The 20,252-nt window shown below is 48.2% G+C and overlaps 1 protein-coding gene across 2 annotated transcripts in view; it reads right to left on the bottom strand.

The window, feature by feature from the left end:
• kdm5a (lysine demethylase 5A) overlaps positions 1-20,252 on the bottom strand; it is a 408,944-nt gene that overhangs the window by 197,918 nt on the left and 190,774 nt on the right. For both annotated transcript variants that reach the window (XM_072484202.1, XM_072484201.1), the window contains exons 12-13: positions 15,094-15,256; positions 14,318-14,437 (exon numbers count right to left, since the gene is read on the bottom strand). In XM_072484202.1, the coding sequence (XP_072340303.1) occupies positions 14,318-14,437; positions 15,094-15,256 (283 nt within the window). The remainder of the gene's footprint in view (positions 1-14,317; positions 14,438-15,093; positions 15,257-20,252) is intronic.

Below are 20,252 nucleotides of genomic sequence, written 5' to 3'. Positions count from 1 at the left end.
GAGGGGGATGTAAAAGGGGAGGCGGAGTTGCGCTACTTGTTCAGGAGAGTATCACAGCTATACAGCGAGAGGACACCTCAGAGGGCAGTGAGGCTATATGGGTAGAGATCAGGAATAAGAAGGGTGCAGTCACAATGTTGGGGGTATACTACAGGCCTCCCAACAGCCAGCGGGAGATAGAGGAGCAGATAGGTAGACAGATTTTGGAAAAGAGTAAAAACAACAGGGTTGTGGTGATGGGAGACTTCAACTTCCCCAATATTGACTGGGACTCACTTAGTGCCAGGGGCTTAGACGGGGCAGAGTTTGTAAGGAGCATCCAGGAGGGCTTCTTAAAACAATATGTAAACAGTCCAACTAGGGAAGAGGCGGTACTGGACCTGGTATTGGGGAATGAGCCCGGCCAGGTGGTAGATGTTTCAGTAGGGGAGCATTTCGGTAACAGTGACCACAATTCAGTAAGTTTTAAAGTACTGGTGGACAAGGATAAGAGTGGTCCGAGGATGAATGTGCTAAATTGGGGGAAGGCTAATTATAACAATATTAGGCGGGAACTGAAGAACATAGATTGGGGGCGGATGTTTGAGGGCAAATCAACATCTGACATGTGGGAGGCTTTCAAGTGTCAGTTGATAGGAATACAGGACAGGCATGTTCCTGTGAGGAAGAAAGATAAATACGGCAATTTTCGGGAACCTTGGATGACGAATGATATTGTAGGCCTCGTCAAAAAGAAAAAGGAGGCATTTGTCAGGGCTAAAAGGCTGGGAACAGACGAAGCCTGTGTGGCATATAAGGAAAGTAGGAAGGAACTTAAGCAGGGAGTCAGGAGGGCTAGAAGGGGTCATGAAAAGTCATTGGCAAATAGGGTTAAGGAAAATCCCAAGGCTTTTTACACTTACATAAAAAGCAAGAGGGTAGCCAGGGAAAGGGTTGGCCCACTGAAGGATAGGCAAGGGAATCTATGTGTGGAGCCAGAGGAAATGGGCGAGGTACTAAATGAATACTTTGCATCAGTATTCACCAAAGAGAAGGAATTGGTAGATGTTGAGTCTGGAGAAGGGGGTGTAGATAGCCTGGGTCACATTGTGATCCAAAAAGACGAGGTGTTGGGTGTCTTAAAAAATATTAAGGTAGATAAGTCCCCAGGGCCGGATGGGATCTACCCCAGAATACTGAAGGAGGCTGGAGAGGAAATTGCTGAGGCCTTGACAGAAATCTTTGGATCCTCGCTGTCTTCAGGGGATGTCCCGGAGGACTGGAGAATAGCCAATGTTGTTCCTCTGTTTAAGAAGGGTGGCAGGGATAATCCCGGGAACTACAGGCCGGTGAGCCTTACTTCAGTGGTAGGGAAATTACTGGAGAGAATTCTTCGAGACAGGATCTACTCCCATTTGGAAGCAAATGGACGTATTAGTGAGAGGCAGCACGGTTTTGTGAAGGGGAGGTCGTGTCTCACTAACTTGATAGAGTTTTTCGAGGAGGTCACTAAGATGATTGATGCAGGTAGGGCAGTAGATGTTGTCTATATGGACTTCAGTAAGGCCTTTGACAAGGTCCCTCATGGTAGACTAGTACAAAAGGTGAAGTCACACGGGATCAGGGGTGAACTGGCAAGGTGGATACAGAACTGGCTAGGCCATAGAAGGCAGAGAGGGTAGCAATGGAAGGGTGCTTTTCTTAATGAACACCACTGTAACTAGGATCAGTGCTGGGGCCTTTGCTGTTCGTACTACAAAGAAATGATTTGGAGGAAAATGTAACTGGTCTGATTAATAAGTTTGCAGACAACACAAAGCTTGATGGAATTGTGGATAATGGTGAGGACTGTCAGAGGATACAGCAGGATATTGATCGGTTGGAGACTCGGTTCGAGATCAATTGGAGCGATGGCAGGTGGAGTTTAATCCGGATAATTGTGAGCTAATGCAGGTGGTGAATACAGTAAATGGCAGTATTTAAGAGTATTTTATTTTAAAAAAAATATATTTTATTAAATTTTTCAAACAAACATTTTTCCGTTTTTACAAATCAACATAAAAATAATACAATAACTAGTAAATAACATTATTTAAATAATATAGTGAACTAACAAAATAACAAAAAATAGTGCTCTCCCTTCCCCCCCCCCCCCCCCGGGTTGCTGCTGCTGTCACTCTATCTACTCTTAACGTTCCGCGAGATAGTCAAGGAACGGTTGCCACCGCCTGGAGAACCCCTGAGCCGATCCTCTCAACGCAAATTTTATTCGTTCCAGCTTTATAAACCCTGCGATGTCGTTTATCCAGGCCTCCACGCCGGGGGGTTTCGCTTCCTTCCACATGAGTAAAATCCTACGCCGGGCTACTAGGGACGCAAAGGCCAAAATATCGGCCTCTTTCGCCTCCTGCACTCCCGGCTCTTCCGCTACCCCAAATATCGCTAACCCCCAGCCTGGCTTGACACGGACCTTCACCACCGTTGAAATCACCCTTGCCACGCCCCCCCAGTACTCATCCAATGCCGGACACGACCAGAACACGTGTGTGTGGTTCGCCGGGCTTCCCAAGCACCTCCCACACCTGTCCTCCATTCCGAAGAACCTGCTCAGTCTTGCTCCCGTCATATGTGCTCTGTGTAGAACCTTGAATTGAATCAGGCTAAGCCTGGCACACGAAGACGAGGAATTTACCCTGCTTAGGGCATCAGCCCATAGCCCCTCCTCAATCTCCTCCCCCAGCTCTTCTTCCCATTTTCCCTTCAGCTCCTCTATAATCGCCTCCCCCTCGTCTCTCATCTCCTGATATATTTCGGACACTTTGCCCTCCCCGACCCATACCCCGGAAATCACTATCTTGGATCCCCTGTGTCGGGAGCAGCGGAAATTCCCTCACCTGTTGCCTCGTAAACGCCCTCACTTGCATATATCTGAAGATATTCCCCGGGGGCAACTCATATTTTTCCTCCAGCGCTCCCAGACTTGCAAACGTCCAGTCTATGAACAGATCCCTCAGTTTCCTAATTCCTACTCGTTGTCCATCCTTCCTGGGACAAACCTGTGGTTATTCCTAATCGGGGACCACACCGAGGCACCCGTCACCCCCCCCGTGTCGCCTCCACTGCCCCCAGATCCTCAAGGTTGCCACCACCACTGGGTTTGTGGTGTACCTTTTCGGGGAGAACGGCAGCGGCGCCGTCACCAGCGCCTTTAGGCTCGTTCCTTTACAGGACGCCATCTCCAGCCTCTTCCACGCCGCCCCCTCTCCCTCCCTCATCCACTTACAAACCATCGCCACATTGACGGCCCAGTAGTAGTCGTTCAGGCTCGGCAGCGCCAGTCCCCCTCTATCCCTACTGCGCTGCAGGAACCCCCTCTTTGCCCTCAGGGTCTTCCCTGCCCACACAAAGCTCATAATGCTCATGTCTATTTTTTTGAAAAAGGCCTTTGTGATCAGAATGGGGAGACACTGAAACACGAAAAGAAATCTCGGGAGGACCATCATTTTTACCGCCTGCACTCTGCCCGCCAATGAGAGCGGCAACATATCCCACCTCTTGAAGTCCTCCTCCATCTGCTCCACCAATCGCGTCAGATTATGTCTGTGTAGAGTTCCCCAGTTCCTGGCTACCTGGATCCCCAGATATCGGAAGCTCCTTTCCACTCTCCTTAACGGCAGAGCGTCTATTCCTCTTCCCTGGTCCCCGGGGTGTATTACAAAAAGCTCGCTTTTCCCCATATTTAGCCTGTATCCCGAGAAATCTCCAAACTCCCTCAGTATCTGCATAACCTCTGGCATCCCCTCTACAGGGTCCGCAACGTATAGCAGTAAGTCATCAGCGTAGAGCGACACTCGATGCTCCTCTCCCCCTCTAACCACCCCCCTCCACTTCTTAGAGTCCCTCAACGCTATGGCCAGTGGTTCAATTGCCAACGCGAACAGTAACGGGGACAGGGGATACCCTTGTCTTGTTCCCGTGTAGCCGAAAATACCCCAATCTTTGCCGGTTTGTGACTACACTTGCCACTGGGGCCCCATATAGGAGTCTGACCCATCTAACAAACCCCTCTCCGAACCCAAACCTCCTCAGCACCTCCCACAAATATTCCCACTCCACCCTATCGAATGCCTTCTCCACATCCATCGCCGCCACTATCTCTGCCTCCCCCTCCGGTGGGGGTGGGGGGTCATCATCACCCCCAGCAGCCGTCGAACGTTGACATTCAGTTGTCTCCCCTTTACAAACCCTGTCTGGTCTTCATGCACCACCCCGGCACACAATCCTCTATCCTTGTCGCCAGCACTTTTGCCAGCAGTTCGGCGTCTACATTTAGGAGTGAGGTAGGCCTGTATGACCCGGATTGCAGCGGATCTTTATCCCGCTTCAGAATTAATGATATTGTCGCCTCCGACATTGTCGGGGGTAGTATCCCCCCTTCCCTGGCCTCGTTAAAGGTTCTCGCCAGCAGCGGGGCCAACAGGTCCACATATTTCCTGTAGAATTCCACCGGAAACCCGTCTGGTCCCGGGGCCTTCCCCGCCTGCATGTTCCCCAGTCCCTTAAGTCACCTCATCCACCTCGATTGGCGCCCCCAGACCTGCCACCTCCTGCTCCTCCACCCTCGGGAACCTTAGTTGGTCCAGAAAATGTAGCATTCCCTCTTTTCCCCCCGGGGGTTGGGACTTATATAGCCTCTCATAAACGGTCTTGAACACCTCATTTACCTTCCCTGCCCTCTGCTCCAAAGTTCCCGTTTCGTTCCCAACTCCCCCAATCTCTCTCGCCGCTTTCCTCTTACGAAGTTGGTGGGCCAGCAGCCGGCTCGCCTTTTCCCCATACTCATATCACATCCCCTGTGCCTTCCTCCACTGTGCCTCTGCCTTTCCTGTGGTCAGCAGGTCAAACTCCTTCTGAAGTCTTCGCCTTTCTCTATATAGTCGTTCGTCTGGGGCCTCCGCATATCTTTTATCCACCCTCAAAATTTCCCCCACTAATCTCTCTCTTTCTTTGCCCTCTTGTTTCTCCTTGTGGGCTCTAATGGAGATCAGCTCTCCTCTAACCGCCGCCTTCAGCGCTTCCCATACTACCTCCCACCTGGACCTCACCATCATCATTGACCTCCAGGTATCTCTCAATACACCCCCGCACCCTTCCACAGACCCCCTCATCCGTCAGTAGTCCCACATCCAGTCACCAGAGTGGGCGCTGCTCCCTCTCCTCTCCTAGTTCCAGATCCACCCAATGCGGGGCTGGTCTGAAACGGCTATGGCCGAATACTCCGTTCCTGCCACCTTCGAGATCAGTGCCCTACTCATAACAAAGAAGTCTATTCGGGAATATACCTTGTGGACGTGGGAGAAAAAAGAAAACTCTTTAGCGAACAGCCTGGCAAATCTCCACGGATCCACTCCCCACATTTGTTCCATAAATCCCCCAAGCACCTTGGCCGCTACCAGCCTTCTCCCGGTCCTGGATCTAGACCGGTCTAGCCCTGGATCCAGCACAGTGTTGAAATCCCGCCCCCATTACCAAGCTTCCCACCTCCAGGTCCGGGATACGTCCCAGCATCCGCTTCATGAATCCCGCGTCATCCCAGTTCGGGGCACATACATTCACCAGCACGACCGCCTCTCCCTGCAATCTACCACTCACCATCACATATCTGCCCCCGTTATCCACCACTATGTTCTTAGCCTCGAACAATACCCGTTTCCCCACCAGTATCGCCACCCCACTGTTTTTCGCGCCCAACCCTGAGTGGAATACCTGTCCCACCCATCCTTTTCTTAACCTAACCTGATCTGCCACCTTCAGGTGCGTCTCCTGGAGCATGACTACGTCCGCCTTCAGTCTCTTTAAGTGCGCGAACACCCGGGCCCTCTTAATCGGCCCATTTAGGCCTCTCACATTCCACGTGATCAGCAGGGTTGGGGGGCCGCTCTCGCCGCCGCCCCCCCCCCCCCCCCCCCCCTGCCGACTAGCCATCCCCTTTTCTGGGCCATCTCCCCGTCCAGGTCCCGCGCACCCATCTGTCCCCCAGGTGGCTCCTTCCCGTCCCAACCACCTCTTCTCTTGCCAGCTCCCCCTCTCTCTTTGACCTCCCTGCGTGTGGGGCTCTCTTCCTTCCTGCGCCTATCTTCCCACCATCATCTCCATAGCGCGGGAAAAAACCCCGTGCTTTCCTATCAGCCCCGCCCCCTGTGGCGCAGCTCCCTCATTCCCCCTCCCCCTCTCTGTCCCTTTTTCCCCACCGGCGCCCACATTTCTTCGTGCCCCCCCATCAGGGGGAGAGAAATTCCCCATCCAACATTGCTGTATAATAAACCTCCCCTTTCCCCACTTTACATTCCTGTACCATCACCTCGTTGCTTCCCCCCCCCCCCCCCAACATCAAACTCTCAGGTCTAGTCCAGTTTCTCTTCTTGAATGAAGGTCCATGCCTCATCTGCGAGTAGTAGTGCTTGCCCTGATGCGTGACCCACAATCGTGCCGGCTGCAGCATCCCGAATTTTATTTTCTTCTTGCGAAGCACCACCTTGGCCCGATTAAAGTTCGCCCTCCTTCTCGCCACCTCCGCACTCCAGTCCTGATACACTCGTATCACCGCATTCTCCCACTTGCTACTCCGTACCTTCTTGGCCCAGCTCAGGACCGCCTCTCTGTCCGTGAAGCGGTGAAATCTCACCACTATCACCCTTGGTATTTCACCCGCCTTTGGTCTTCTCACAAGGGCCCGGTGTGCTCCTTCCACTTCCAGGGGGCCCGTTGGGGCCTCAGCTCCCATTAGCGTGTGGAGCATCGTGCTCACATAAGCCCCAACATCAGCTCCCTCTGCTCCTTCGGGGAGACCTAGAATCCGTAGGTTTTTCCTCCTCGAGCTGTTCTCCAGGGCTTCCAGCCTTTCTATGCACCTCTTATGTAGCGCCTCATGCGTCTCCGTTTTACAACCAGGCCCTGTATCTCATCCTCGTTTTTGGCTGCCTTTGCCTTCACTCCACGGAGCTCTATCGTCTGGACCTTTTGTGTTTCCTTCAGTCCCTCGATTGCCAATAACATCAGCGCCAGCACCTCTTTCTTTAGTTCCTCCACACATCGTCGGAGGAATTCATGCTGGTCCGGGCCCCATGCCGTCTGGGCTCCATCCACCGCCATCTTGCTTCTCCCTTCTCTTCTCTGCCGCTGCTCCAAAGGATCCTTCGCAATCTGGCCACTACCAGTGGTCCTTTCCACACACGGGGGGGGGGGGGGGGGGGGGGGGGGGGGGATCTTCCTTCGTCACCCCACACTGGGCTTGGTCTAAAAAAAATTTCCGTTGGGGCTCTCAAAAAGAGCCCAAAAGTCCGTTAGAACGGGAGCTGCCGAAACGTGCGGCTTAGCAGTGCATCGCCGCAAACCGGAAGCTAGAATTTAAGAGTATTGCCAGGCAGAGGGACCTGGGTGTACTGATCTACAGGTGTCACTGAAAGTGGCAACACAAGTGTAGAAGGCAGTCAAGAAGGCATACGGTATGCTTGCCTCCGGCCAGGGCACTGAGTATAAAAATTGCCAAGTCATGCTGCAGGGCAGTCACGGTAACACAGTGGTTAGCTTCACAGCGCCAGTGTCCCGGGTTAGATTCCCACTTGGGTTACTGTCTGTACGGAGTCTACATGTTCGCTCCCATGTCTGCAAGGGTTTCCTCCCACAAGTCCTGAAAGATATGCAGTTAGGCAAACTGGACATTCTTGTTCTATGTACCCGAACAGGCATCGGAGTGTGGCGACTGGGGGCTTTTCACAGTAACTTCAATGCAGTGTTAATGTAAGCCTACTTGTGACAATGATAATAATAAAGAAGAAGCTGTATAGAACTTTAGTTAGGCCACACTACCAGAAGCATATGGAGATTTTGGAGGGGATGCAGGATGAGGCCTGGGATTAGCTATGAGGAGAGGTTGGATAAATTTGATTTGCTCTCCCTGGAACAAGGGAGTTTGAGGGGCAACCTGTTAGAAGTCTACAAAATTATGAGGGCATGGACAGAATAGATAGTTGGAAGCTTTTTCCCAGGGTCGAAGGGTCAATTACTCGGGGACATAGGTTTACAAATCCAACCCAACCACCTACTCCTGACCATAAGCAAAGTGATGAAAGGATTGTCAAAGGAGCTATCAAGCCTCGTCTGCTCAGCAATAACCTGCTCACTGATGCTCAGTTTGGGTTTGGTCAGGCTCCAAACCTGGACAAAAGAGCAGAATTCCAGAGGTAACATGAAAGTAACTAGCCTTGATATCAAGGCAGTATTTGATCACTCAGAGTATGGTGGAAATATGCAAAGCACTGTCCCGGGAGGGTGGTGGAAGCAGGTACTCTCACAACATTCAAGAAGCATCTGGATGAGCACTTTAATCGCCAAGACATAGCAGGCTATGGACCAAATGGGGTTAGTATAGATTGGTATTTGATGGAAGGGCCTGTTTCTGTGCTGTATGACTGTATGAGATCAGGGAGACGCAGCAAGCCAATGTAAATGGGCTAAAAATTTCCACTGCTTGGAAACATATCAAGCAGAAGAGAAAGTAATTGTGGTTGCACGGTAGCACAGTGGTTAGCAGTGTTGTTGCACAGCGCCAGGGACCCGGGTTCGGTTCCAGCCTTGGGTCACTGGCTATGCGGTGTCTGCATGTTCTCCCTGTGTCTGCGTGGGTTTCCTCCGGGCGCTTCGGTTTCCTCCCACAGTACCAAAAGACATGCTTGTTAGGTGAATTGGACATTCTGGATTCCCCCTCTGTGTACCCGACCAGGCGCCGTAGTGTGGCGACTAGGGGATTTTCACAGTAACTTCATTGCAGTGTTAATGTAAGCCTACTTGTGATACTAATAAAGATTATTTATTTATTTATGTTGAAAGTCCAGGACAGTCCCAGGACATTGCTGCAGGAAATTTTCTATCTATCAGCACTAACACCACATGGACTGCAGCCATGCATAGCGGCAGCTCACCACTGCCTTCTCATCAGCAATTGAGGAGAGGTGGTTTTGCCAGCAATGCTCACTTCCCAAGAGCAAATTTTTAAAAGAGTGCGCAGGTTTGACCACCTTATTTTTGAAACAATCTGCAGCTATTGATGAAGTACAAAGAAAGGGGAATGATGCAAAAGGAAAGATTGAGGACCTGCGACTTTCCTTTTCAGAGAAGACAGATCAGATTTGACAGAATTGTTTGAAAGTGCAAAAGGTTTGAACAAATTGGACTGAAATAAACTTTTTTGCCATGCTCAGATTTTGAAAGTATGGACATTTCTATTTATAAATTAAGGACAATAAAGAAAATGGGAATTTGAGGAACTTTTTTTTTTTGAGTTAATAGGGTGGTAAGTATGTGGGCCAGCAGTGACTAGTGAGGTACCATAGGGATCAGTGCTAGGACACCAGCTATTCACAATATACATTAATGATTTAGACGAGGAAACTAAATGTCACATCTCAAAATTTGCAGATGACACAAAGCCGGGTGGGAGGGTGAGTTGTGAGGAGAATGTAGACATGCTTCAGTCTGATTTGGACAAGTTGAATGAGTGGGTAAATGCAGTATAATGTGGATAAATAGGAGGTCATCCACTTGGGTAGCAAAATGAGGAAGGCAGATTATTATCTGAATGGCTATAGTTTGAGAGAAGGGAACGTGCAACATGCAGGTGCAGCAGGTGCTAAAGAAGACAAGTGGTTTATTGACCTTCGCAGCGAGAAGATTCGAATACAGGAGCAGGGATGACTTGCTGCAATTATACAGGGCTTTGGTGAGATCAAACCTGGAATAGTGACCAGGAGCAGTTTTGGTCTCCTTATCGGAGGAAAGATATTCTTTCTATAAAAGTACAGCAAAGATTTACCAGACCGATTCCTGGGCTGGTGGGACTGATGTATGAGGAGAGATTACAAAGAACAAAGAAATGTACAGCACAGGAACAGGCCCTTCGGCCCTCCAAGCCCGTGCCGACCATGCTGCCCGACTAAACTACAATCTTCTACACTTCCTGGGTCCGTATCCTTCTATTCCCATCCTATTCATGTATTTGTCAAGATGCCCCTTAAATGTCACTATCGTCCCTGCTTCCACCACCTCCTCCGGTAGCGAGTTCCAGGCACCCACTACTCTCTGCGTAAAAAACTTGCCTCGTACATCTGCTCTAAACCTTGCCCCTCTCACCTTAAACCTATGCCCCCTAGTAATTGACCCCTCTACCCTGGGGAAAAGCCTCTGACTATCCACTCTGTCTATGCCCCTCATAATTTTGTATACCTCTATCAGGTCGCCCCTCAACCTCCGTCGTTCCAGTGAGAACAAACAGAGTAATTCAACCGCTCCTCATAGCTAATGCCCTCCATACCAGGCAACATCCCGGTAAATCTCTTCTGCACCCTCTCTAAACCGTGCTGCCCTTAAGAACAAATAAATCTACACTATCATTTTACCGTAATCCATGTACCTATCCAATAGCTGCTTGAAGGTCCCTAATGTTTCCAACTCAACTACTTCCACAGGCTGTGCATTCCATGCCCCCACTACTCTCTGGGGAAAGAACCTTTCTTGGTGGTAGCGTCGACGTGGGTGGACCAGGACAGATTTTTGGAGATGTGCACCCCTAGGAATTTGAAACTGCTAACCATCTCCACCTCGGTCCTGTTGATGCTGACAGTACTTTGCTTCCTGAAGTCAGCACGGTAGCATTGTGGATAGCACAATTGCTTCACAGCTCCAGGGTCCCAGGTTCGATTCCGGCTTGGGTCACTGTCTGTGCGGAGTCTGCACATCCTCCAGCTGTGTGCGTGGGTTTCCTCCGGGTGCTCCGGTTTCCTCCCACAGTCCAAAGATGTGCATGTTAGGTGGATTGGTCATGCTAAATTGCCGTGTCCAAAATTGCCCTTAGTGTTGGGTGGGGCTACTGGGTTATGGGGATAGGGTGGAGGACCTTGGTTAGGGTGCTCTTCCCAAGAGCCAATGCAGACTCGATGGGCCGAATGGCCTCCTTCTGCACTGTAAATTCTATGATTCTATAAGTCAATTACCAGCTCTTCAGTTTTGCTGGCATTGAGGGAGAGATTGTTGTCGCTGCACCACTCCACTAGGTTCTCTATCTCCCTCCTGTATTCGGACTCGTCGTTATTCGAGATCCGGCACACTATGGTCGTATCGTCAGCAATCTTGTAGATGGAGTTGGAACCAAGTTTTGCCATGCAGTCGTGTGTGTACAGGGAGTAGAGTAGGGGGCTAAGTACGCAGCCTTGCGGGGCGCGGGTGTTGAGGACTATTGTGGAGGTGGTGTTGTTGTTCATTCTTACTGGTTGTGGTCTGTTGGTCAGAAAATCAAGGATCCAGTTGCAGAGTGGGGAGCCAAGTCCTAGGTTTTGGAGCTTTGATATGAGCTTGGCTAGGATTATGGTGTTGAAGGCGGAGCTGTAGTCAATAAAAAGGAGTCTGATGTAGGAGTCCTTGTTTTCGAGATGCTCGAGGGATGAGTGTAGGGCCAGGGAAATGGTGTCTGATGTGGACCGGTTGCAGCGGTATGCGAATTGCAGTGGATCAAGGCGTACTGGGAGTATGGAGGTGATGCGCTTCATGATCAACCTCTCAAAGCACTTCATTACGACTGGAGTCAGGGCCACTGGTCGGTAGTCATTCAGGCACGTTGCCTGGTTCTTCTTTGGTGGTCTTCTTGAAGCAGGTGGGGACCTCGAAGTGGAGTAGGGACAGGTTAAAGATGTCCGCGAATACGTCTGCCAGCTGGTCCGCGCAGGCTCTGAGTGCACGACCAGGGATCCCGTCCGGGCCCGTCGCCTTCCGAGGGTTCACTTTCAGGAAGGCCAATCTGACTTCGGAAGCTGTGATGGTGGGTATGGGTGAATTATGGGCTGCTGGGGCACTCGCCAGCGGATTGTTGGTTACCTGCTCGAACCGAGCACGCAGTCGTCCACACATTGAGTTCATCGGGGAGGGGTGCGCTGCTGCCAGAGATACTGTTCGGTTTCACTTTGTAGCCCGTTATGTTGTTTAGTCCTTGCCACAACCGCCGAGAGTCTGTCTGTGGCTCTAGCTTGGTTTGATATTCTCTCTTCGCATCTCTGATGGCTTTGCGGAGGTCGTACCAGGATTTCTTGTATAGGTCATGGTCGTCTGCCTTGAAAGCCTCAGATCTGTCCTTCAGTAGGGAGTCAATCTCGCGATTGAGCCATGGATTCCGGTTGGGGAACATACGTACTGCTTTCTTTGGCACGCAGTCGTCCACACATTTGCTGATGAAGTCTGTGACGGTGGTGGCATACTCATTTAAGTTGGTCGCGGAGTTCTTCAATATGGACCAGTCCACTGTCTCTAAGCAGTCACGTAAGAGCTCTTCTGTCTCCTCGGACCGGCACTGCACAACCTTCTTCGCTGGATTCTCCCGCTTGAGTTTCTGCTTTTATGCCGGGAGAAGGAGCACCGTCTTCTGGTCTGATTTCCCAAAGTACGGTCGGGGGATGGAACGGTAGGCGCCCTTGATTTTTGAGTAGCAGTGGTCAAGAGTGTTGTCGCCTCTGGTGGGACAGGAGATGTGCTGGTGGAATTTTGGCATTACACTCGTGAGGTTGGCCTTGTTGAAGTCTCCGGCCATGATGAACAAGGCCTGTTTCGTAGTTGTTTATAACTGTGTACAGTTCGTCCAGCGCCTTCCTCACTTCTGCCTGGGGTGGGATGTAGACCGTCGTGATGATGGCTGAAGTGAACTCACGTGGAAGATAATATGGGCAGCACTTCACGGTCAGGTATTCCAGGTCTGGGGAGCAGTAGGTCGCCAGAGTCGCCACATCCAAGCACCAGGAGGAGTTGATGAGGAGGCAAACCCCTCCACCCTTCGCTTTACCTGATGATGCTGTGCGGTCCGCCCGGTGAATTGAGAAGCCTTCAGGTTGTATGGCACAGTCCGTTGAGGCGGGGGTGAGCCATGTCTCTGTGAAACAGAGCACACAGCAGTCTCTTACTTCCCTCTGAGAGGTAAGTCTGCCCCTTAATTGGATAAAAATGAATTGGGTGCTTTAAATTTTAAAGAAGGTTTATAGTCGCTGGAGTTGAGAAGAATGAGGGGGGAATAAAAAACCTATACAATTCTAACAGGACTAGCCAGGGTATTTTCAGGAAAAATGTTCCTGATGGCGGGGGAGTCCAGAACGAGGGATCATTATCTGAGGATACAGGGTCTACCTATTTAGGACTGAGATGAGGAGAAATTTCTTCATTCACAAAGTGGTGAGCCTGTGGAATTCACTGTCAGAGAAAGCAGTTGAGGTCAAAATATTGTATGTTTTCGCAAGGGAGTTAGCTATAGCCCTTGGGGCTAAAGGGATCAAAGGATATGGGGGAAAGCAGGAACAGGTTACTAAGTTGAATGATCAGCCATGATCATAATGAATGGCAGAGCAGATTCAAAGGGCTGAATGGCCTCCGCCTGCTCCTATTTTCTGTGTGTAACAGATTACTGGCAACGGTGGAACAAGCAACATCAATGGAATCTAAAGGAACGAGTCAGGTTCTTGCCAAAAGCAGAATTCAGTTATGAAAAATGTTCCAAGGGATTACATTAGGTAGATGGGTTGAAATTCCTCTCCTGTCTGATCCTATAGAGGCATTACTGAGCACAGCCAAGGGAGCGGAGGTTGGGGCAATAGAGTGAGATTTCCCTCTACCTTGTTATTGTCATCCTTCACATGGGAGAGCTCGATGCTGACATTGGGTGCACAAACTTGAGTTGATCAAACTATTCTGATACCTCCATACAGTCTGGGGAAGTGGTGTGGGGTATGATGGGATACGCGTAGAGTGGTGCGCTGCATTAGGGTTGGATACTGCAGACATAATGATGCCCTCAGTGAATTCTTTGCACAATCCATCCTGCACACATTACCTTGCAGTTTTTATTCAGGGTTCCTAGTTGATATGAGGTCTTACCTGTGGAGGAACAATACCTGCAATCCAACATGCTATCCCTCCTTTGCCTATTAAAGCATCAAAACAGCATCACCTGTGCCCATTATCTGAAATTTATATCATGCAATGATCCATCATGCTAATAATTAAATGATTTGGACTGAATTTGACCAAGAGTTATTGTTCACAAGTGCATCATAGGCAGTATTTATTAAACAAATTTGGTTCTAGATTAGATTGAACAATTAGATTGAATTAATGGACGATACCATTTTTGAAAGACTGCATTCAATAATTATCTATATTATGTCAAGGTTCCTGATGTACTATTATTCAAGTTGGCTGCATAGCTGAAGAGTTTTGCTGAAAAGCATCTTCTAGAAGGTGTGAAACATACCCAGTCTGCAGTACAGAAATTCACAGCTTCTGCAAAGTTGTAGCCCTGGTTGAATCCACTATGATAGGCTCTTGGGAAAGTAACCACAAACTCACCAGCACATTGATTTGTTCGGAACACCTAAAAATGAACAGTGAAGATTGACAATATAATCTTAGCAGAAATGACTAATTCCATGGTCCATAACTACAGATTACCAACAAAAGACAGCACATATTGGGACCATCAGTTCTGCATGGCTTGGCTGCATATTGGCTTCATCAATGAGTCAGTAGGGCAATCAAAAATGTCGCAATCACAATCCAATGGTTCTTCCTGCAAAGTACACACATGTGTATATCTGGTCAGAGCAGGCATGGTTAACTTTCACTGTCCCGGCTCACAATTTGTCACAAAGTGAAGTGCCAAAGGTACACTAAAGCCTTGCAGGATAAAATTTCTTTCGAATGGACTGGGCGAGTACGAAAAAAAGCATATAAAAAATATATATAGTTTCATTTGCAAGTTAGTGAGTAAAATTATACCACTAATGGATAAGAAGATTTTCACTGCATTCATTTAAACAAGGTTTTGTAGAATTTAATTTTTAACAGTAATAAATTTATAAACACTAAATCTGTAGAATGCATAAAAAGCAGAGTTTATCTTCTTTTAAGAGCTGTTACTCCAGACTGCAGAACTAGGCATGCGACCCAGAACCCACAAGTCACAAACATCTTCTCAACAAATTAGATGTAAGTCAAGTAAAGACGGCAGAGAGGAAAGGAACAACCTACCGGGACTCCGTGCTCCATAAGAACATTGGGATTCATGATGGTCACCAGCTGATGCAGCAGATCTGGCTGAGAATGGAAGAGTTCTGGAGCCAGTTTTCTCATTACAAGCTCGAGTTGTTCAGCAGCATAACCCGGCACTCCATACCAAGTCTTCGGCTCTCCCCTGCCAAAGAAAGTCAAACAATACTGTTCTTGACATTTCACACCATGGAGAACATCTTACATGACAAAGACAACTTACACAGCTGTGGCAGGAGCTGCAATGCCTCTACAAAGAAACAATGAAACTCCAACATTTTATCTTTCAGATTACTTTGCAAAAACAATTGGTTCAATGAGAAAGCATTGGGTTATATCACAGAATTGTCTAATAACCGGAACAAACTCCTCCAAGTCTTTCTGTCTTCCTCGCACCACCAGTTATTAATTTTGACAGGGAGAAAGAGGACAGGCATTTTTAAATATATCACGCTAAATGAGAGAAATAAAACCATAAGAAATAGGAACAGGATGGGCTGTTCGGCCCCTCGAGTCTCAATAGGATCATGGCTGGTCCGACTCTCCTTGCGTCCATTTTCTTGCCCTTTCCCTGTATCCCTCGATTCCCTTACTGAACAAGGATATGTCATCTCTGCCTTAAATACAGACAAAGATTTTCCCCCACAGTTCTCGGTGGCAAGCAGTTCCAAAGACACAACCCTCTGAGAAGAACAAGAACAAAGAACAAAGAAATGTACAGCACAGGAACAGGCCCTTCGGCCCTCCAAGCCTGTGCCGACCATGCTGCCCGACTAAACTGCAATCTTCTACACTTCCTGGGTCCGTATCCCTCTACTCCCATCCTATTCATGTATTTGTCAAGATGCCCCTTAAATGTCAATATCGTCCCTGCTTCCACCTGACTACCTTCTCCACCTGTGTTGCCCCTTTCAGTGACCTGTGGACCTATACACCAAGATCTCTCTGACGTTCAATACTCGAGGGTTCTCCATTCACTGTATATTCCCTACCTGCATTAGACCTTCCAAAATGCATTACCTCACATTTGTCCGGATTAAACTCCATCTGCCATCTCTCCGCCCAAGTCTCCAAACAATCTAAATCCTGCTGTATCCTCTGACAGTCCTCATCGCTATCAGCAATTCCACCAACCTTTGTGTCGTCTGCAAACTTACGAATCAGACCAGTTACATTTTCCTCCAAATCATTTATATATACTACAAACAGCAAAGGTCCCAGCACTGATACCTGTGGAACACCACTGGTCACAGCCCTCCAATTAGAAAAGCATCCTTCCATTGCTACTCTCTGCCTTCTCTGACCTAGCCAGTTCTGTATCCACCTTGCCAGCTCACCCCTGATCCCGTGTGGCTTCACCTTTTGTACTAGTCTACCATGAGGGATTGGGCAGCACGGTAGCCTTGTGGATAGCACAATTGCTTCACAGCTCCAGGGTCCCAGGTTCGATTCCAGCTTGGGTCACTGTCTGTGCGGAGTCTGCACATCCTCCCCGTGTGTGCGTGGGTTTCCTCCGGGTGCTCCGGTTTCCTCCCACAGTCCAAAGATGTGCAGGTTAGGTGGATTGGCCATGATAAATTGCCCTTAGTGTTGGGTGGGGTTACTGGGTTATGGGGATAGGGTGGCGGTGTTGACCTTGGGTAGGGTGCTCTTTCCAAGAGCCGGTGTAGACTTGATGGGCCGAATGGCCTCCTTCTGCACTGTAAATTCTATGATAATCTATGAAAGGCCTTACTGAAGTCCATATAGAAAACATCCACTGCCCTACCTGCATCAATCATCTTTGTGACCTCCTCGAAAAACTCTATCAAGTTTGTGAGACTCGACCTCCCCTTCACAAAACCATGCTGCCTCTCACTAATACGTCCATTTGCTTCCAAATGGGAGTAGATTCTGTCTCGAAGAATTCTTTCCAGTAATTTACCTACCACTGAAGTAAGGCTCACCGGCCTGTAGTTCCCTGGATTATCCTTGCTACCCTTCTTAAACAGAGGAACAACATTGGCTATTCTCCAGTCCTCCGGGACATCACCTGAAGACAGTGAGGATCCAAAGATTTCTGTCAAGGCCTCAGCAATTTCCTCTCCAGCCTCCTTCAGTATTCTGGGGTAGATCCCATCAGGCCCTGGGGACTTATCTACCGTAATATTTTTAAGACACCCAACACCTCGTCTTTTTGGATCTCAATGTGACCCAGGCTATCTACACACCCTTCTCCAGACTCAACATCTACCAATTTCTTCTCTTTGGTGCATACTGATGCAAAGTATTCATTTAGTACCTCGCCCATTTCCTCTGGCTCCACACATAGATTCCCTTGCCTATCCTTCAGTGGGCCAACCCTTTCCCTGGCTACCCTCTTGCTTTTCATGTACGTTTAAAAAGCCTTGGGATTTTCCTTAACCCTATTTGCCAATCTCATTCTTAAACTGACACCCCTTTATTCTGAGACTATGCTCTCTGGTCCTAGACTCTCTCCCATGAGGGGGAACATCCTCTCAGTGTTTACCCTGCCAAACCTCTTAAGAATCCTACAGGTTTCAGTGAGATCACCTCTCATTCTTCCACATTTGAATGAGTAGAGTCCCAACCTATATAACCTTTGTTCATCAGACAATCCCACCATACCGGGATCATCCGAGTGAATCTTTGCTGAACCGTCTCCAATGAAATAATATTTTCCTGAAATAAGAGGTCCAAAATTGCTCAGAGATTCCAGATGTGCTCTCACTGGTATCTTGTAAAGTTGCAGCAAGACTCCCCCCTCCTCTTATACTCCAACCCCCTTGAAATTAGGACTAACATTCCATTATCCTTCCTGATCACCTGCAGCACCTGTGTGCTAGCTTTTTGTGTTTCGTGCACAAGTCCCCCCCAAGTCCCTTTGTGATGCAGCTTTCTGCAGTTTTTCTCCACTTAAATAATACTCTGGAATGTTCTTTTGTTCTCCCTTCCAAAACTAACAACTTCACATCTTCCCACATTATACTCCATTTGCCAACTTTTTCCCCCCACCTACTTAACCTATCTATATCTCGTTGCAAACTCTTTGTATTCCGCTCGTAACCTGCCTTTTCGTGCCATCTGCAAACTTGATTACAGTACATTCGCCTCCTTCCTCCGAATCATTAATATAGATTATAAACAGTTGCGGCCCCAGCACTGATCCATGTGGAACAAGGCTGGTTGCAGGTCAACAACCTGAAAAAAACCTCGTAGCCCCATTTGCTGTTTCCTGCCCATTAGCCAATTCACTATCCATGTCAATTTACTACCTCCAATATCATGGGTTCTTACTTAACCTTTTGTGAAGTATCATGTCCAGCACCTTCTGGAAGTCCAAATACAACACATCTACTGGTTCCCCTTTATTTACTCTGGTCTAGACTTCCTTGAAAAACTCCATTACATTAGTCAGACATGATTTCCCTTTCATGAAACTATTCTTACTCTGCTTGATTAGATTATGATTTTTGGGGATCTGGGGTGAATGTATGGAATGTCTGGACGTGACAGGACAAGTTGAGACGGCTGCTAAAACCTTGGCTTTATAAACAGGGGCATACAGTATGAAAGCAAGGTGGTTAGACTGAACCTTTCTAATACCCTGGTCAGGTCTCAGCTGGAGAATCATGTCCTAATCTGAGCAACACAATTTAGTGAGGTTTTCAGGCCATGGAGATGGTACAGAGAAACCTACCAGAATTGTACCAGGATGAGAGATGGTTGCGTAAAACAAATTCAACTCAAGGGATATAAAATCTTAGATAAGGTATTAAATGAGGTGAATCTGTTTGTACTGGCAGGAGGGTTGGTTACCAGATTGACAAAAGAACCAAAGGGGTGATTACCATTTTTTACTCACCATGTTGTTATGACATGGAATCCAGACTCAACCTTCAAAGGGAAATGGACAGATTTTTGAAAGGGAGAAATTAATTGGCTATGGATAAAGAGCAGGGTAGTGATTTCATTGGGGGCCAGCACAGAAACAACGGTGTCTCTTTTACTGCTGTATGGTTCTACCAGTCACATCTCTGTAATCTTCGATGCTGTGAATATGTGACAAAGACAATGGAATTTCTTCAAAGGATATTAAGAGATTTTAATTAACTTTTAATGATAACCCCGAAGTATGTGAATTAAATTGCCAGATGTTGATCCAGCTGCTTCACATTGGCAGCTCTCTGGGTTAACAGCTGAATAATATAAAGTAAACAAATCTGTGGATGTGTGAAAGGAAAACCATTCACCATGGGTGAAAAAAGCACCAAGTTTTTTTAACCCTATTATTCTCAACATTCTCAATATGTCCTTTCCTGACTCTTCGTTGACAAGAGTGCAAGAGTGAAAGAAGATGCAGTTGTAATTTATTTGGAAAGGTTGGGATATGGGGACAATGGGGCTTACCCAGGACTCCACAAACTCTTACCACCATCAACAAGGCTGAAGTTTGGAAAGTAATAGAATTCTTCATCTTGGCCTGGATGACAATGCTCAAGTAGCACAACAGCATCCAGGACAAAGCAGTTTCCTGTATGAGCACCTTCCACTGAGTATCCAAACCCCTGAAACATTAACGCACTGTGGCTATAGTGTGCAACCGAGAACATGCACCACGGCAGCTCTTCATAGTTCCCCTACAGATCTCTCAACAACAGAAAAAATCACTCACATGACTGTTAAATATTAATTGAGTTAGTTTTGTTACTTCATACTTTTATGGGCTTCGCGAGCATTTGTTGGCCATCCCCAATTGCTCCAGAGAAGGTGGTGGTGAGCTGCCTACTTGAATCACTGCAGTCCATGTGGTGTAGGTACACCTACTGTGTTGTCAGGCAGGCAATCACAGGATTTTGACCCAGTGACAGTGAAGGAACGGCAATATATTCCTAAGTTGGGGTGGTGAGTGACTTGGAGGGGAACCTCCAAGTGGTTGGGTCCCATCTATCTGCTGCCCTTGTCCTTCAAGATGATAGTGGGTTTGGAAGGGGCTGCCAAAGGAGCCTTGGTGAGTTCCTGCAGTGCATCTTGTAGATGGTACACACTGCTGCTGCTGTCTGTTAGTAGTGGAAGGATTGAATGCTTGTGGAAGGGGTGCCAATCAAGTGGAGTGCTTTGCCCTGGATGACTTTAAGCTT

Source organism: Scyliorhinus torazame, chromosome 19, assembly GCF_047496885.1.
Source record: "Scyliorhinus torazame isolate Kashiwa2021f chromosome 19, sScyTor2.1, whole genome shotgun sequence".
Lineage (NCBI taxonomy): Eukaryota > Metazoa > Chordata > Chondrichthyes > Carcharhiniformes > Scyliorhinidae > Scyliorhinus > Scyliorhinus torazame.
The sequence above is the reverse complement of the archived record's forward strand: the minus strand, read 5'-3'. Positions and strand labels throughout refer to the sequence as shown.